This window comes from Triticum urartu, chromosome 5A (assembly GCF_056163025.1).
Source record: "Triticum urartu cultivar PI428250 chromosome 5A, HENAU_Tu73, whole genome shotgun sequence".
Classification (NCBI taxonomy): Eukaryota; Viridiplantae; Streptophyta; class Magnoliopsida; order Poales; family Poaceae; genus Triticum; species Triticum urartu.
Window position 1 is genome coordinate 59568515 of NC_141877.1, and position 20173 is coordinate 59588687.

Sequence of the window (20173 nt, forward strand, 5' to 3'; positions counted from 1 at the left end):
GTCGACTAGAGGGGGGTGAATAGGCGATTTTTATGGAAGTCTTCAAAATATGGAAGTTTCGAAGACAAATGATAGAAATAAACCTATTACCATGCAGCGAAAGGTAAACTACACTAGGCAAGCCATAGTCAAGTATTGAATGAAGTGAAAGCACAAAGACTAATAGCAGCTAGGCAGTATGGATCAGGATGGAAAATAGTATGAAGCCAATTAGAACAAGCAATCACACAGTGAAGACAAAAAGATAATGCAAACAGGCAATGACTTCACAAGGACCAACTGTAATAAAGAGATGGGAAGGACAGCACCAGTAACTCGTTGAAGACCAGTTCCAGTTGATGTGACAACTGTACGTCTGGTTAGGAAGGCTGAGATTTAACTCAGAAGACCGTGTCTTCACCTTATTTCCCTTGAGCTAAGGACACCCGGTCCTCGCTCAATCACTCTGTTAAGTCTTCAAGGTAGACTTCCAAACCTTCACAGACTTCGTTCACCAGCGATCCACAATGACTCTTGGATGCTCAGAACGCGACGCCTAACCGGCTGGAGGATTCACAGTCCTCAAGTGTAATAAGTCTTCAGATCACACAGACAGGAAGATTTCAGTGATGCCTAACACTCTTTGGCTTTGGGTGTTTAGGGCTTTGTCCTCGCAAGGATTTCTCTCTTAAATGCTTCGAGGTGGGTTGCTCTCAAACGACAAAAGTCGTGCACTAACTCTGAGCAGCCAACCAATTTATGGTGTAGGGGTGGGCTATTTATAGCCATTAGGCAACCCGACCTGATTTGTCCGAAATGACTCTGGGTCACTAAAAAACTGACACGTGTTCCAATGGTCAAATTTCAAACACACACAATAACTTCATTTGGGCTACAAGCAAAGCTGACTTATCCAACTCTGGATAAGATTTGCTCTCATTGTCTTCTCTCGAAGACATAGGATTTTGGTTAAGCATCACTTCAGTCATTCTGACTGGTTCACTGGGACCCCACTTAACAGTACAGTGGTTCCTATGACTCAACAAAGAAAAAAAGGAAACAACGAAACAACTAAGTCTTCACGCTCCATAGTCACTCAATGTCTTCTCTTGTCATAGTCTTCAGTGTGAATATCTTCATATACCATCTTTGTCTTCAATGTCTTCATACATTTTTAGGGGTCATCTCCGGTAGAAAAACCGAATCAATGATGGACTACTACCTGTGTTATCCTGCAATTCTCACAAACACATTAATCCGTCAACCAGATTTGTCGTCAATACTCCAAAACCAACTAGGGGTGGCACTAGATGCACTTAACTAATACTCCCTTCGTCCAAAAATACTTGTCATCAAAATGGATAAAGGAACATGTGTCTAGAACTAAATACATCTAGATACATCTCCTTTTATCCATTTTGATGACAAGTATTTTCGGATGGAGGGAGTAACAAACAAAAAGACTTGCAGCAACATGATGGCTAAGAAATGAAGTGCAAGAATGGTATCCAACACGGTTCTTGGTGCCAAACAAGATTGGTTGTGAAATGATAATACCACTAACTACTCCCTCCGTTCCTAAATACTCCCTCTGTAAATTAATATAAAAGCGTTTAGATCACTATTTTAGTGATCTAAACGCTTTTATATTAGTTTACGGAGGAAGTATTTGTCTTTCTAGAGATTTCAATAAGTGACCACATACGTAGCAAAATAAGTGAATCTACACTCTAAAATATATATATATATACATCCATATGTGATAGTCCATTTGAAATCTCTAAAAAAACAAATATTTTGGAACAGAGATAGTATGTAATAATAACACAATCATTTCGATAGCCTATATTTGCAAAAGAGTGCGCCACTTTGTAATAGTCTTGCAGTCTGGATATGCCCTATATGCTTAACCTGTACACTATAAATCCCCCTCCCAACCCACGCCCATGGCCTTACTACCAAAACTTTACCAAGGGCAAGAAGAGCTAGGGGAAGATTGATCGATCATGCATTGTCCGGCAATACATTATGCCTTTCATCACCTACTATCATACGGATTGGTTTTCGGTCATCCTGGAAATGGGTGGATGAGCCCTTCATGTCACGTCATGCGGCAGAGTTCCAATCTAGCTCTTGGCTTTCTATCTTCTATGATCTGCACATCACCGGCTCTGTCTGGCCTCTTCATTGTTCTTGATCTTCGCTTCCAAGCACCTGTGACCTCTTCTGCTTCACTGTCACAGCTGTCATCACAATAAAATAAATCCGGCCGTGTTCCTCTATGCATGACCTCTTCATTGTCATTGTCATTGTCATTGTCAGAAGGTAAGAACTCAACAACTTCTTCACTTTCTGAGCTGTCAGGATCTGATTTCATGGTATATTCATCGTCCTTCACCGCGCTACCAGGCAATGTAGCCTCTTCAGAAAGAACACATACTCTGTTCCTTCCATCACTTTTGCGGGTGCTCCAAGGTGTTCCCTCAAATGTGTCTCCACCTCCTACCACCATTAAATCACTGTCACGAGATGCAACTGCTTCTGATTTTCCTTTCCATAAGATTTCATCAGAGCCATCAGATGTTGCTGCCCCTGTCTTAACATCATCAGAGCCATCAGCTGTAGCTGCCTCAGGTATAACCGCCTCTGATTCTCCCTCCATCATCACACAGTCTTCATGAGAGCCATCAGCTGTAGGTGCCTCTGATTCTCCTTCCTTCATGAAACAGTCATCATCAGAGCCATCAGCTGTAGCTGCCTCAGACATAACATCATCAACCCTCGCACTTTCAAACTCTTTCAGCAGTAGTTTCCTTATCTTGTTTCTTAAATTAGAAGCCTCTTCAGATCTAAACCAACTGCGACTAAACTGTAAAGCCAATACAAGCTCAGTGTTAAACCCTTGAGAAAGAAACTCGCTAAGCTAAACAGACAAAGCATTATAAGAACTGAGAAATACAGAAAGGAGTTGGCACCACCAACCATGACAAGTCTATCTCTTGTGAAATTTTCTGGTGCTTCAATTATAAACCGTTGAATATAGTAAAGCATGAAGATGCCACAATCATATGCGTTGTTCTGCCCTGGAACCTGGTCATTGTAACAATTTATAAGAATGTACCAAGATAAAAATGTAATTTAATTGCAGACCACAATCTAAACAACTTTGAGTGTAGAAATCCAGGAACCAATTCCAAACCAAAAAAAAAAGATTCAATGACCTGGATGGTTAGCGATCTAAAGAGTTTTGAGTACTAGACTCCTAGGTGATAAGTCAAGCAAGAAGAAACAACTCGCTTTTCGTTATCAAATGCCTCCTTGCTTATGAACTATGGTGTATTTCTCCATAATCAACTCTCATTGCTTTTAAGACACACCTGCATCGTCTGCTTCTATAAAGTATCCACCCATCATAACACTTACCTCAACATTTTCCTTGTGTATATTCCTTGGAAGATCCTCCCATATTGTGTCTGAAATAGAAATGTCAGAAGGAGGGTTCTTCCTTAAATGCTTCCATTCCTCTTCAAGGAATCTACATACAGTTGACGACATCAGCGTTATGAAGAGTTTATTCGCTATCAAAATCATAGAACTCATCAACAAGTGAACCAGCCATCAAGCATCAGTCATAATAGTTCCAAGAAATTTCCCAGCTAGCACCCAAAGTTAGATAATAGTCGTCATGTCACTTACCTCCTAACTGTACGATAAATGTCATCAGTAGGATGCATCCCTAAGGAGTCCAGATGAAGTACGATTGGTCCTGAATTACTCTCTTTTGCAGGAATGCAGATAATCACCAGGCTCCAGTGTGCCCTAATTAACAAAGACAAAAATGCATTTAGCAGAAATACCAAAAGAAGTACACATAATGTTATAAACCTCATAGGCCACAACCCAATGCTTGTAAAATAATTCATCAGATTACTAAAGGATTGATACTTAGGCATCTGAAACTGCAGATCCAGATGGAGCATGGAGTTATAAAACTTATCCAAGAGTGCATTTGGATAAAATAATCAATAACATGAGCCGTCAATTATATTTGCAAGCATATAAATAACAAACATGTTAGAATTCCTATTCCAGTAACTAACTTACGTTCCATGGATTGGCAGTATAATGTATCCTCTCTGAAATATATTGACACCTTTCCACCATCTTCTCAACTTCACGAACTCGCCCTAGAAAAAGTGGAGCATTACAATCTAAAATTATCAAAACAGTACTTTATAAGAAACAAGTAGTGAAGTACTAAGACAGGACAAGTACAACACATTGTCCAAAAATTCAGAGTACTCTGGACATATGCCTGTTACTATCGCATCTTAACATGGAAGCAATAAAAGCAGATGTCCAGAGTACTCATGTATCACTAAGAATAAGATTCAGAGAAAACACCATATGAAAATAGTACAACACTACATAAAAAAGAAAGATAAATCATAAAAAGGCTATTAGATATACAAGAGTCAAGAACTCAAGATACTAAGAAAGGACAACTACAACACAGTATAGTATTTCCTTCGTCCCGAATTACTTGACGCTCAAACGGATGTATCTAGACCTATTTTATTGCTAGATACATCCGTTTGAGCGTCAAGTAATTCCGTATGGAGGGAGTAATAGCTTACACTATCACATTTTACCAAGCAAACAACAAAAAGCTCATCTCCAAAGTACTCTCATGTACCATGAATAATAGAACTTGGAGAAGACTAACATATATTTTTTGCAGCAGTATTCAAGTCATTCAATAGAAAGACAATCTTACCTTCCCAAATAATGCTTCTTGAAGCTTGCTGTAAAAATATGTGTTAAACATGTGGAAATTGTTTCTGGCAGCTTCACGTTGAAATTTGTCTCTTTTGATGTATCTGCCAGAAGAATATCATACAAAGAGTTAAACAGAAACATCCATTTAGAAGCAAAGTTGTTATGAACAGAATTCACAAGTCCTAACTTTAAACAATTCTAACATCTCTGAGTAAGTGGATGACTAAAAATTCACATGATGCTATTTTTACTAATTCGTCAAGCTCAACAGCTCAAATAGATAGCTTGATGATGTCCGGACATTTCAATACCAACAGGCAGCACAACTAGGTGCATTAACACCTAAATGTTCTCAAATCATAAAGAATTGATTGCTTCCTACTCCCTCCGTTCACTATTACAAGACATTTTAGATAATTCAGTATAGACTAGATTCAGACTGAAATGAGTGAACAAACACAATAAAAGGCGTCTATATACATCAGATTTAGAAAAAAGTTAGAACATCTTATAATGGTGAATGGAGGGAGTATTATTCAAAGACACATGATGTGCTCAAGCAGTCTCTAAAAGGAGAAGATCATAGAATGATACAAAGCAAAACTTGAAAGATAGGGACATATATTCTTACTGAATGTAGTAGTTTATTACAGGGGACGACAAATATACTCCAGGATCAAGGCATTTGATATCCGAACTGGTGAGCTCTACAGCTTCTGGATCATCTCTGTTCAAATGTTTAGTGTTAATGACAGAACTAAAGAAAAATTCACTGCCATGAACTGAAGGTCTTCAAAAAAAAATGCAGTGTTCACCTTGATGGATAGTAAATTTTTGAGTAGTTCCTGAAAAACCCATTGTTTTATCAGATAGTAAGTTGAAACTTTAGCTCAGTATGCATAACAGAAAACACGTTGGTGGTGAAGCTCCTTACTTACCATTCCTCTGGCACCCGACAGTCTACTGGTTCATCAGATTGCGCATCTTCGTCATCCACGAGAACCACATCATTAACCTAGTATAGGTACACAATATAATAATGTAGCTGTGTAAGGTCAAATTTGTATCTAAAAGTGGCATGATGATCAATCTACTACTGCAAGTACACTGTCCAAAAACATCCTGGTTTTATTTCATGATGATGACCTAACTTAAAGGACAGACCCAGTGCTAGAATTAATTAGCACGGCCAAACTATTAATGGGAAGTGTGGCAGTGTACATAAATGGAGGAGGCCAGTTTTCTGCAGAAGCCAGCATCATGTAACAAGTGAAATGTCATTAATCGTAAACAGCTCAAATGCACTCACACTGCATGCAATAGGACAGCTTTGTAGCTTGACCACTCAAGCAATAGGAAATAAGGATCATTTGTACAGGGGCAAAAAGTAAGGAAACTTTTACTCCCTCCGTTCCAAAATAAGTGTCATAGTTTTAGTTTGGTTTTAGTTCAAATTTGAACTTTTGAACTAAAACCATTACACTTATTTGGAACGGAGGGAGTAGAATAGTAATTTCATTGATCTAGATGATTGTCACGTTGTCAGCGTACCCACCTTTCGAGAATATGAAACAGATGAATCTCCATGCTGTACATTCCACCTGTGTCGAAGAATTGAAAAGGAATCTCAGCTTAATATTTTGATTAAATGTAATAGTATACTGAGATGTATTGTATGAAGTACTGAGAGAGACTGTATGACGTATGTGAACAATATCCGCAATGCTTATTACTCCCTCCGTTCCTAAATATAAGTCTTTTTAGATATTCCAATATGGACTACATACAGAGCAAAATGAGTGAATCTACACTCTAAACTACGTCTATGTACATCCGTATGTAGTCCATATTGAAATCCCTAAAAAGACTTATATTTAGGAACAGAGGAGTATAACAGAATTGGATATATAACATTTCACCAGAATATGTAGTCCACACATTTTCAATAACTTATGTCAAGCAGGTCTTAACAAAGTGGAGTACTGATATTAATACTGCTGATGTATAAGTGCACAGTGCACCTAAAAAACAAGAGAGAAGGCATTTTCTTCCTAAAAGAATGGCACAATCATGGCTTTGCAGAAAGCAAAACAGCATATGCTTGAAATCTGAATCAAGTAAAGTGATACTATTATCATTTGTTAAAAATGATCAAGATTCCTGTCTCAGAACTCCATTGCGACTACCAAGTCTGCACAATTCCAGAACACAGCAGAACCAAGTAGCCATATACATACATAATTCCGTCAATATACTTTCTTACAAAACAGTGACTTCCTATTAAAAGTGCAGCTTAAAAATTCGTTGGAATTTGAAACTAAATCATAAAAGAGCTGTAAATGGAGTCTCTTGTAATTGCCAAACACAAGTAGTAATAATACTAGTAAGGTGCAATACACATTGACAGAAACATTGTAAATTAGTAACACGGAGATCCTAAAACAGGTTGTGCAGGGATGCCGGGAACAGGGACAGTCAAAACTAAAAATGGGCACTCATGTGGTGTGCTAATAAGCTTAACACAGGATGGCATGTTTCATTTCTGTTAGAAATGCATAAAGGTTGTTGCCCTGATTTTCTGAAAATCTGACACATACCTATTTGCAGGATTGCTGAAAAAGTTGCTTTGAATCTGCCGACGCTTTTCTCTATCATGTTCCTTTGGATCAACGGCACGGACTCTCTGTTTATGCCCAGATAAAGTAGATGGAGATGTTTTGCTTGAGTACATCTTATCCTCTGGTATAGGTCTCATTCGTCCAGGTTGCTTCAAACTTCTCCGTGCAACCACACCTAGCTGCATTCACCACGATCTCATCCTAATTTAGAAGAGATTTTTACAGATTATCAACAACAAGAAGACGTGCACATCATACTATAGAGTATATACCCCTCCGTAGTTTTTCTTTGTCGAGCGGATGGGAGATAACTTCAGATGGTATCTGTGAGCACGCTCCGCCTCCGAATCATCGACATCTGCAAAAAGGGCACACTACACTTAAAGTTGGGCATAGCATGGTTGTGAGCAAATTAGGTGGAACAGATTCGGCAGTCGTCATATTTTCATTAGATGTTCAAACCAAACTGCATACAATGCATTTCCTGTACCAACTCCATTCACAGCTCCCATGTACCCATACTTTGCCAACCGATCTCTGGACATTGCTAAGGTATAAGCTCATAACTGAACATGCAGTAAGCAAAAAAAGCCTTACCAAGTAAGTAAGCATCAGAACGAGGATCCCGGTAGGAAGCACCGCCATCCTGCGAATAAACACACCATGACCATGTAAACAGGTTGCGAGAGGGAGAGGGGGCCCAATCAGACACGAGTGCAGGATCGAACCTTGGCGCTGTTCGTACCCATCCCCCGGCGCCGCGCCTCCTCCTCGAGCAGCCGGAGGAGGCGTTTGCGGCCTTCCCTCTTCTCCTGCTCGATTAGGCCTCCGAACGCGGGGTGCGTGCTGCGGACGCACGTGATCTGAAGCCGCAGCTCCTCGCCCGACAAATCCGCGATGTCCCGCCGCAGCCCGTCATCCGATCTCCCCGAGAACTCCCCCTCCGCCTCCGCATCCCTCCTCCCCTTCCCCTTGGCCGGCGCCGGGGGAGGGGAGACGAATCCCTCGCCGGGGGAGGAACGGGCGGACGCATTCCCCTTGGCCCTCCCCTTCCCGGCCGCCGAGGGAGGGGAGTCGAAGCAGACGTCATCGTCGCGGCCGGGGGAGGCGGGGCTGAACATCTGTACCCAGTCGATATGGATCCTATTCGACGACGACGCCCCCATCGTCATCCGCGGCGCCGGCGCCGGCGCCGCCGATCGGCGGGGAGGAAATGCGGATTGGGACGTTGTGCGGAGAGGGAAATTTGGGGTTTGGGTTTTGGGCTTGGGGGGAAATCGGGAGGTTGCCGCGGCTATTAGTATTACCCCGCAACTTAATTAAGCGTAAAAACTTCGTCGGGAAGATTTGCTCGCGGATTTGGAGACATTTATACATACGACAATCTTCGGGTTTTTTTTTTTACTCGGAATCTTCGACTCTTCGTTACACGTACGTACAGGTGGACGGACGGCTTGCGCGGTGAGCCTGCTTCCCCGGACTCCGACGCTTTTGCTCGTGCTAACGAGGATCTTTAAAAAAAAAAGTCGAAAAAGTAACGGTGTGATCTAAGTATCGGTGAAATAGGATCGGATTCGAATGGCTAACGTATAGTATTTCAGTACTACTCTCTCTATTTCTAAATAATAAGTCTTTTCAGAGATTTTAATATGGGTTACATATGGATATGTAAAGACAGATTTTAGAGTGTGCATTCACTTATTTTGCTTCGTATGTAATTTATATTAATAAAATCTATATAAAAAGATTGTATTTAGAAACAGAGGGAGTATCATATTTTATATTGTATTTCGTCTGTCCTAAATAGTACAAGTCTCTTTACAGAGATATTAATATGGACTACATGAGGTACGGAACAAAATAAGTGAATTGGCACTTCAAAATATGCCTAACGAGGATCTTTTGAAGAAGAAAAAAGTCAACGATATGATTTTTTCTTGGAAAAAAATTATTGCTTAATCATGGGGATTATATCGTTCTCATACAATACTAGTGGAATTTCTTGAGAAGGAGACTTCTACCAAACGACGATACAAGTGTTGTTAGAGCATCTACAGCCAGACTTGGACAAATCCAGTAACATCCGCGGGCGCGTCCGCGAACAGCGCTTGTCGGTCTCTTATATCTTGTGTCCGGCATCCATATATCTTAAATCCGAACTTTTAAATCCATGCAAATGCATGCACATCATACACGCAAATATTGCACGTAATAACAAATGTTGGTACCAAAGATGCATGGGTCTTACATAAAATTTATTTAAATGCACAACTCAAACATTAGCTCTTTGGTTTCCATTACGATTTCACATATGCTCCACAAAATCATTGAGTAGTTGTGCGTGCATCTGGTGATCTCGAAGATTCTGATGCATCTATAGAAAGTTCATAAGCTAAACTGCATCTTGATCTTCCGGGATTTGAACTTGTTCTCCGGGTGCTTCAAAATTATTGGTTTGGGCTACACCATCACTCTCATCCTCGACAATCATATTATGCAAAATAACACAACATGTCATGAGCTATCACAAAGTTTTTGATTCCCACATCATTGCAGCTCCGTAGACAATTCCCCCCCCCCCAACGAGATTGAAGCACTTCGGATGCCCTCTCCACATCCTTCTTAGGCGCTTCCTCCATTGTTGCAAAGTGACTTTGTTTGCTGCTCTGCAGTTCAGATATGATCTTCACAAATGCCTTGTTGGGGAACGTTGCAGAAAACAAAATTTTCCTATGGTTTCACCAAGATCCATCTATGAGTTCATCTAGCAACGAGTAATCGGATGCATCTACATACCTTTGTAGATCGCGAGTGGAAGCGTTCAAAGAACGGGGATGAGGTAGTCGTACACGACGTGATCCAAATCACCGGAGATCCTAGCACCGAACGGACGGCACCTCCGCGTTCAACACACGTACGGAACAGCCACGTCTCCTCCTTCTTGATCCAGCAAGGGGAGAGGAGAGGTTGAGGGAGATGGCACCAGCAGCAACACGACGGCGTGGTGTTGATGGAGCTGCAGTACTCCGGCAGGGCTTCGCCAAGCGCTATGGAGGAGGAGGAGGTGTTGGAGAGGGAGAAGGAGGCAACCAAAGGCGTGGATGAAAAGCCCTCCTTCCCCCACTATATATAGGAGGGCCAAGGGGGGGGCGCCGGGCCTAGGAGATCCAATCTCCTAGGGGGGTGCGGCCAAGGGGGAGGAATCCCTCCTCCCCAAGGCACCTAGGAGGTGCCTTCCCCTCCTAGGACTCTTCCTCCCTTGAAACCCTAGGCGCATGGGCCTCTTGGGGCTGGTGCCCTTGGCCCATGTAGGCCAAGGCGCACCCCCTACAGCCCATGTGGCCCCCCGGGACAGGTGGCCCCACCCGGTGGACCCCCGGAACCCTTCCGGTGGTCCCGGTATAATACCGATAACCCCGAAACTTGTCCCGATGCCCGAAACAGGACTTCCCATATATAAATCTTTACCTCCGGACCATTCCGGAACTCCTCGTGACGTCCGGGATCTCATCCGGGACTCCGAACAACATTCGGGTTACTTCATATACATATCCCTACAACCCTAGCATCACCGAACCTTAAGTGTGTAGACCCTACGGGTTCGGGAGACATGTAGACATGACCGAGATTGCTCTCCGGTCAATAACCAACAGCAGGATCTGGATACCCATGTTGGCTCTCACATGCTCCACGATGATCTCATCGGATGAACCACGATGTCGAGGATTCAAGCAACCCCGTATACAATTCCCTTTGTCAATCGGTATGTTACTTGCCCGAGATCCGATCGTCGGTATCCCAATACCTCGTTCAACCTCGTTACCGGCAAGTCACTTTACTCGTACCGTAATGCATGATCCCGTGACCAGACACTTGGTCACTCTGAGCTCATTATGATGATGCATTACCGAGTGGGCCCAGTGATACCTCTCCGTCATGCGGAGTGACAAATCCCAGTCTTGATCCATGTCAACCCAACAGACACTTTCAGAGATACCCGTAGTATACCTTTATAGTCACCCAGTTACGTTGTGACGTTTGGTATACCCAAAGCACTCCTACGGTATCCGGGAGTTACACGATCTCATGGTCTAAGGAAAAGATACTTGACATTGGAAAACTCTAGCAAATGAACTATACGATCTCATGCTATGTTTAGGATTGGGTCTTGTCCATCACATCATTCTCCTAATGATGTGATCTCGTTATCAATGACATCCAATGTCCATAGTCAGGAAACCATGACTATCTGTTGATCAATGAGCTAGTCAACTAGAGGCTTACTAGGGACATGTTGGTGTCTATTATTCACACATGTATTACGATTTCCGGATAATACAATTATAGCATGAATAAAGACAATTATCATGAACAAGGAAATATAATAATAATGCTTTTATTATTGCCTCTAGGGCATATTTCCAACAGTCTCCCACTTGCACTAGAGTCAATAATCTAGTTACATTGTGATGAATCGAACACCCATGGAATTCTGGTGTTGATCATGTTTTGCTCTAGGGAGAGGTTTAGTCAACGGATCCGCTACATTCAGGTCCGTATGTACTTTACAAATCTCTATGTCTCCATCTTGAATATTTTCACGAATGGAGTTGAAGCGACGCTTGATGTGCCTTGTCTTCTTGTGAAACCTGGGCTCCTTGGCAAGAGCAATAGCTCCAGTGTTGTCACAGAAGAGCTTGATCGGCCCCGACGCATTGGGTATGACTCCTAGGTCGGTGATGAACTCCTTCACCCATATTGCTTCATGTGCTGCCTCCGAGGCTGCCATGTACTCCGCTTCACATGTAGATCCCGCCACGACGCTCTGCTTGCAACTGCACCAGCTTACTGCCCCACCATTCAAAATATACACGTATCCGGTTTGTGACTTAGAGTCATCCAGATCTGTGTCGAAGCTAGCGTCGACGTAACCCTTTACGACGAGCTCTTCGTCACCTCCATAAACGAGAAACATTTCCTTAGTCCTTTTCAGGTACTTCAGGATATTCTTGACCGCTGTCCAGTGTTCCTTGCCGGGATTACTTTGGTACCTTCCTACCAAACTTACGGCAAGGTTTACATCAGGTCTGGTACACAGCATGGCATACATAATAGACCCTATGGCCGAGGCATAGGGGATGACACTCATCTCCTCTATATCTTCTGTCGTGGTCGGACATTGAGCTGAGCTCAATTTCACACCTTGTAACACAGGTAAGAACCCCTTCTTAGAATGATCCATATTGAACTTCTTCAATATCTTATCAAGGTATGTGCTTTGTGAAAGACCTATGAGGCGTCTCGATCTATCTCTATAGATCTCGATGCCTAATATATAAGCAGCTTCTCCAAGGTCCTTCATTGAAAAACTTTTATTCAAGTAGGCCTTAATGCTGTCCAAGAGTTCTATATCATTTCCCATCAAAAGTATGTCATCTACATATAATATGAGAAATGCTACAGAGCTCCCACTCACTTTCTTGTAAATGCAGACTTCTCCATAAGTCTGCGTAAACCCAAACGCTTTGATCATCTCATCAAAGCGAATGTTCCAACTCCGAGATGCTTGCACCAGCCCATAAATCGAGCGTTGGAGCTTGCACACCTTGTTAGCATTCTTAGGATCGACAAAACCTTCCGGTTGCATCATATACAATTCTTCCTTAAGGAAACCATTAAGGAATGCCGTTTTGACGTCCATTTGCCATATTTCATAATCATAGAATGCGGCAATCGCTAACATGATTCGGACGGACTTCAGCTTCGCTACCGGTGAGAAAGTCTCATCGTAGTCAACCCCTTGAACTTGTCGATAACCCTTAGCGACAAGCTGAGCTTTATAGATGGTCACATTACCATCCGCGTCTGTCTTCTTCTTAAAGATCCATTTATTTTCTATGGCTCGCCGCTCAACGGGCAAGTCAGTCAAAGTCCATACTTCGTTTTCATACATGGATCCTATCTCGGATTTCATGGCTTCTAGCCATTTTTCGGAATCCGGGCCCGCCATCGCTTCTTCATAGTTCGAAGGTTCACCGTTGTCTAACAACATGATTTCCAAGACAGGGTTGCCGTACCACTCTGGTGCGGAACGTGTCCTTGTGGACCTTCGAATTTCAGTAGGAGCTTGATCAGAAGTATCTTGATCATCATCATTAATCTCCTCTCTAGTCGGTGCAGGCACCTCAGGGACATTTTCTTGAGTTGCGCCATTTTCCGGTTCAAGAGGTAATACTTCATCAAGTTCTACTTTCCTTCCACTTACTTCTTTCGAGAGAAACTCTTTCTCTAGAAAGGACCCATTCTTGGCAACAAAGATCTTGCCTTCGGATCTGAGGTAGAAGGTATACCCAGTAGTTTCTTTAGGGTATCCTATGAAGACGCATTTTTCCGACTTGGGTTCAAGCTTTTCAGGTTGAAGTTTCCTGACATAAGCATCGCATCCCCAAACTTTCAGAAACGACAACTTAGGTTTCTTACCAAAGCATAATTCAAACGGTGTCGTCTCAACGGATTTCGACGGAGCCCTATTTAAAGTGAATGCGGCAGTCTCTAAAGCATACCCCCAAAAGGATAGCGGTAAATCGGCAAGAGACATCATAGATCGCACCATATCTAATAGAGTGCGATTATGACGTTCGGACACACCATTACGCTGAGGTGTTCCAGGCGGCGTGAGTTGTGAAACTATTCCACATTTTCTTAAGTGTGTGCCAAACTCGTGACTCAAGTATTCTCCTCCTCGATCTGATCGTAGGAACTTGATTTTCCTGTCACGTTGATTCTCAACCTCACTCTGAAATTCCTTGAACTTTTCAAAGGTTTCAGACTTGTGTTTCATTAAGTAGACATACCCATATCTACTCAAGTCATCAGTGAGGGTGAGAACATAACGATAGCCACCGCGAGCCTCAACACTCATTGGACCGCACACATCAGTATGTATGATTTCCAATAAGTTGGTTGCTCGCTCCATTGTTCCTGAGAACGGAGTCTTGGTCATTTTACCCATGAGGCATGGTTCGCACGTGTCAAATGATTCATAATCAAGAGACTCTAAAAGTCCATCTGCATGGAGCTTCTTCATGCGTTTGACACCTATGTGACCAAGGCGGCAGTGCCACAAGTATGTGGGACTATCATTATCAACCTTACATCTTTTGGTACTCACACTATGAATATGTGTAGCAATACGCTCGAGATTCATTAAGAATAAACCATTTACCATAGGAGCATGACCATAAAACATATCTCTCATATAAATGGAACAACCATTATTCTCAGATTTAAATGAGTAGCCATCTCGAATTAAACGAGATCCCGATACAATGTTCATGCTCAAAGCTGGCACTAAATAACAATTATTGAGGTTTAAAACTAATCCCGTAGGTAAATGTAGAGGCAGCGTGCCGACGGCGATCACATCGACCTTGGAACCATTCCCGACGCGCATTGTCACCTCGTCCTTCGCCAGTCTCCGCTTATTCCGCAGCTCCTGCTTTGAGTTACAAATGTGAGCAACTGCACCGGTATCAAATACCCAGGAGCTACTACGAGTGCTGGTAAGGTACACATCAATTACATGTATATCACATATGCCTTTTGTTTTGCCGGCCTTCTTGTCTGCTAAGTATTTGGGGCAGTTCCGCTTCTAGTGACCACTTTCCTTGCAATAAAAGCACTCAGTCTCGGGCTTGGGTCCATTCTTTGGCTTCTTCCCAGCAGCTTGCTTGCCGGGCGCGGCAACTCCCTTGCCGTCCTTCTTGGAGTTCTTTTTACCCTTGCCCTTCTTGAACTTAGTGGTTTTATTGATCATCAACACTTGATGTTCCTTCTTGACTCCTACCTCTGCTGATTTCAGCATAGCAAATACTTCAGGAATGGTCTTCTCCATCCCCTGCATATTGAAGTTCATCACAAAGCTCTTGTAGCTCGGTGGAAGCGACTGGAGGATTCTGTCAATGACCGCATCATCCGGGAGATTAACTCCCAGCTGAGTCAAGCGGTTATGTAACCCAGACATAGTGAGTATGTGCTCACTGACAGAACTATTTTCCTCCATCTTACAGCTGAAGAATTTGTCGGAGACTTCATATCTCTCGACCCGGGCATGAGCTTGGAAAACCATTTTCAGCTCTTCGAACATCTCATATGCTCCATGTCTCTCAAAACGCTTTTGGAGCCCCGGCTCTAGGCTGTAAAGCATGCCGCACTGAACGAGGGAGTAGTCATCGGTACGTGCCTGCCAAGCGTTCATAACGTCTTGTTCTGCAGGGAGAACAGGTGCGTCACCCAGCGGTGCTTGTAGGACATAATCTTTCTTGGCAGCTATGAGGATGATCCTCAGGTTCCGGACCCAGTCCGTATAGTTGCTGCCATCGTCTTTCAGCTTGGTTTTCTCTAGGAACGCGTTGAAGTTGAGGACTACGTTGGCCATTTGATCTACAAGACATATTGTAAAGATTTTAGACTAAGTTCATGATAATTAAGTTCATCTAATCAAATTATTCAATGAACTCCCACTTAGATAGACATCCCTCTTCTAGTCATCTAAGTATAACATGATCCGAGTCAACTAGGCCGTGTCCGATCATCACGTGAGACGGACCAGTCAACGTCGGTGAACATCTTCATGTTGATCGTATCTTCTATACGACTCATGCTCGACCTTTTGGTCTTCTGTGTTCTGAGGCCATGTCTATACACATGCTAGGCTCGTCAAGTTAACCCTAAGTGTTTTGCATGTGTAAAACTATCTTACACCCGTTGTATGTGAACGTAAGGATCTATCACACCCGATCATCACGTGGTGCTTCGAAACGACGAACTTTAGCAACGGTGCACAGTTAGGGGAGAACACTTCTTGAAATTGTTGTGAGGGATCATCTTATTTACTACCGTCGTTCTAAGCAAACAAGATGAAAAAATGATAAACATCACATGCAATCAAATAATAATAGTGACATGATATGGCCAATATCACACAGCTCCTTTGATCTCCATCTTGGGGCTCCATGATCATCTTGTCACCGGTATGACACCATGATCTCCATCATCATGATCTCCATCATTGTGTCTCCATGAAGTTGCTCGCCAACTATTACTTCTACTACTATGGCTAACGCGTTTAGCAATAAAGTAAAGTAATTTACATGGCGTTTCTCAATGACACGCAGGTCATACAAAAATAAAGACAACTCCTATGGCTCCTGCCAGTTGTCATACTCATCGACATGCAAGTCGTGATTCCTATTACAATAGCATGAACATCTCATACATCACATATAGATCATTCATCATTCATCACAACTTTGGCCATATCATATCACAAAGCACTTGCTGCAAAAACAAGTTAGACGTCCTCTAATTGTTGTTGCATGTTTTACGTGGCTGAAGTAGGGTTCTAGCAAGAACGTTTTCTTACCTACGTGAAAGCCACAACGTGATTTGTCAACTTCTATTTACCCTTCATAAGGACCCTTTTCATCGAATCCGCTCCAACTAAAGTAGGAGAGACAGACACCCGCCAGCCACCTTATGCAACTAGTGCATGTTAGTCGGTGGAACCGGTCTCACGTAAGCGTACGTGTAAGGTTGGTCCGGGCCGCTTCATCCCACAATACCATTGAAGCAATATAAGACTAGTAACGGCAAGAAAGTTGACAACATCTACGCCCACAACAAATTGTGTTCTACTCGCGCAAGAAGAACTACGCATAGACCTAGTTCATGATGCCACTGTTGGGGAACGTTGCAGAAAACAAAATTTTCCTACGGTTTCACCAAGATCCATCTATGAGTTCATCTAGCAACGAGTAATCGGATGCATCTACATACCTTTGTAGATCGCGAGCGGAAGCGTTCAAAGAACGGGGATGAGGTAGTCGTACACGACGTGATCCAAATCACCGGAGATCCTAGCACCGAACGGACGGCACCTCCGCGTTCAACACACGTACGGAACAGCCACGTCTCCTCCTTCTTGATCCAGCAAGGGGAGAGGAGAGGTTGAAGGAGATGGCACCAGCAGCAACACGACGGCGTGGTGTTGATGGAGCTGCAGTACTCCGGCAGGGCTTCACCAAGCGCTATGGAGGAGGAGGAGGTGTTGGAGAGGGAGAAGGAGGCAACCAAAGGCGTGGATGAAAAGCCCTCCTTCCCCCATTATATATAGGAGGGCCAAGGGGGGGCGCCGGCCCTAGGAGATCCAATCTCCTAGGGGGGTGCGGCCAAGGGGGAGGAATCCCTCCTCCCCAAGGCACCTAGGAGGTGCCTTCCCCTCCTAGGACTCTTCCTCCCTTGAAACCCTAGGCGCATGGGCCTCTTGGGGCTGGTGCCCTTGGCCCATGTAGGCCAAGGCGCACCCCCTACAGCCCATGTGGCCCCCCGGACAGGTGGCCCCACCCGGTGGACCCCCGGGACCCTTCCGGTGGTCCCGGTACAATACCGATAACCCTGAAACTTGTCCCGATGCCCGAAACAGGACTTCCCATATATAAATCTTTACCTCCGGACCATTCCGGAACTCCTCGTGACGTCCGGGATCTCATCCGGGACTCCAAACAACATTCGGGTTACTTCATATACATATCCCTACAACCCTAGCGTCACCGAACCTTAAGTGTGTAGACCCTACGGGTTCGGGAGACATGTAGACATGACCGAGATCGCTCTCCGGTTAATAACCAACAGCGGGATCTGGATACCCATGTTGGCTCCCACATGCTCCACGATGATCTCATCGGATGAACCACGATGTCGAGGATTCAAGCAACCCCGTATACAATTCCCTTTGTCAATCGGTATGTTACTTGCCCGAGATCCGATCGTCGGTATCCCAATACCTCGTTCAACCTCGTTACCGGCAAGTCACTTTACTCGTACCGTAATGCATGATCCCGTGACCAGACACTTGGTCACTCTGAGCTCATTATGATGATGCATTACCGAGTGGGCCCAGTGATACCTCTCCGTCATGCGGAGTGACAAATCTCAGTCTTGATCCATGTCAACCCAACAGACACTTTCAGAGATACCCGTAGTATACCTTTATAGTCACCCAGTTACGTTGTGACGTTTGGTATACCCAAAGCACTCCTACGGTATCCGGGAGTTACACGATCTCATGGTCTAAGGAAAAGATACTTGACATTGGAAAACTCTAGCAAACGAACTATACGATCTCATGCTATGTTTAGGATTGGGTCTTGTTCATCACATCATTCTCCTAATGATGTGATCTCGTTATCAATGACATCCAATGTCCATAGTCAGGAAACCATGACTATCTGTTGATCAATGAGCTAGTCAACTAGAGGCTTACTAGGGACATGTTGGTGTCTATTATTCACACATGTATTACGATTTCCGGATAATACAATTATAGCATGAATAAAGACAATTATCATGAACAAGGAAATATAATAATAATGCTTTTATTATTGCCTCTAGGGCATATTTCCAACATGCCTCCCACTGAGGATAGATGTCGTCAGCAATATAGTATCTCATGTTGTACTCTGGGTTGTTGACAGTGTACTTGCCCGGTGGCGATTCCCCGTTGCAAAGCCTCCTGAACACCGGAGATCGTTCAAGTACATTGATGTCGTTGTGAGATCCCGGCATTCCGAAAGCATGCGAAATCCATAAGTCATGTGATGCCACCACTTTAGTATGATGGTGCCCTCTTTGGTGTGACCTTGATATGTTGGAGTTGTGTCGAATATAGTGTACAAGGTAGGTTACAGTTGGACTTGTAGTTGTATTGTGTTTGGATAGGATATGGAGTTATGTCCAAGTAGGGCACTTGTATTCTAGGCCTCTCATATATAGAGGGGGTAGACACATGATGTAACCTATGCCAACATAATAGCATCGGAACGCAGGGGAAGCCGACGGCATGTGCCGGTGTCCAGGGCGACCGGGTGCGGTATTGCAGCGGTGTCATGGGGAGAACGCCCATAGTCAGGCCCCGGGGATGTAGCCATATCGGTGAACCTCGTTAACAAATCTCGGTGTCGTGCCTCGTGTGATTGCTTGATCCTCGGATGATCGACGGTATGCCTCGAATTTATTCTAACAAGTGGTATCAGAGCTAGGTTGTTCGGGCTGTTGATCGTTGATCTAGAGGAGAACACGTGAAAGTTGTCAGCGAGATCTTGGAAGATGCAATGTGTACGATTGGAGGCATGGTAGCGGTAGTTTTCGTGTCGGTGGATCGAGTTTGCTGAGATAAGATCCGTGGAAGACGGCATCGTGTTTGATGGAAAGAGCAATCGGAAGCAGCGTTTTGTTCGGGAACTCGACGAGATCGGCATCCGCGTTTGCTGGGTTCGTGGCGGCTTGATCCGAGCGGAACACGTACAGGCGGTGGCCACCAAGTGCGTGTGCAGGGCTGCAGGCAAAGGGTTGGACGCAGGCGCAAAGCCGAGGCGGCTCGTGGGGCATGGCGTAGCTGGCTGGCCCGGGTGGGGCTGGTTGTGTGCGTGCTTGGTGGGCAAGGCCCTTGTGTAGCCACGAGGTACACGTGTGCAGTGGCCCAGGAGCAGCAGCTGGTTGTGCAAGGCCCAAGGAAAGCCATGTGCACGGAGCTGAATTTCAGAAGAGTTGGCACTGTGTCGGGATTAGAGATTTGTTTGGCGAAAAAATTTTACGACACAAGGGCTTAGTCAGATCGTGATACTGTCGTGGAAAAAGAAAAGAAAAGAAGAGGCCAGCTACACACGTATGATGAATCAGCTGTTTGAGGAAAAAAATCTTATACGACCAGGTCGTACGCCTCGCTACGTGAGACCCAT

At 43.9% G+C, this 20173-nt stretch overlaps 1 protein-coding gene across 1 annotated transcript; it reads right to left on the reverse strand.

The window, feature by feature from the left end:
• Window positions 1–1685: 1685 nt before the first annotated feature.
• On the reverse strand, window positions 1686–8747 carry LOC125507864 (uncharacterized). The gene is made up of 14 exons (XM_048672385.2): window positions 8105–8747; window positions 7974–8022; window positions 7649–7734; window positions 7356–7555; window positions 6314–6359; window positions 5697–5773; window positions 5574–5603; window positions 5390–5485; window positions 4757–4859; window positions 4084–4166; window positions 3676–3798; window positions 3403–3514; window positions 2962–3069; window positions 1686–2848 (listed from the first exon to the last, which is right to left on the reverse strand). Exons 1-14 carry the CDS (start codon window positions 8546–8548, stop codon window positions 2081–2083), a joined length of 2325 nt encoding a protein of 774 aa, XP_048528342.1. The 5' UTR covers window positions 8549–8747; the 3' UTR covers window positions 1686–2080.
• Between the last annotated feature and the right edge of the window lie 11426 nt (window positions 8748–20173).

Excerpts from the sequence above, each read along its gene's own strand:
- LOC125507864 (XM_048672385.2), bottom strand. The coding sequence starts at position 8,548 with ATGACGATGGGGGCGTCGTCGTCGAATAGGATCCATATCGACTGGGTA. Across the intron at positions 5,774-6,313 it reads CTGTTTCATATTCTCGAAAG|GTTAATGATGTGGTTCTCGT; the intron begins GTGGGTACGCTG and ends TACCTATACTAG. Across the intron at positions 3,515-3,675 it reads ATTTATCGTACAGTTAGGAG|ATTCCTTGAAGAGGAATGGA; the intron begins GTAAGTGACATG and ends AACTGTATGTAG.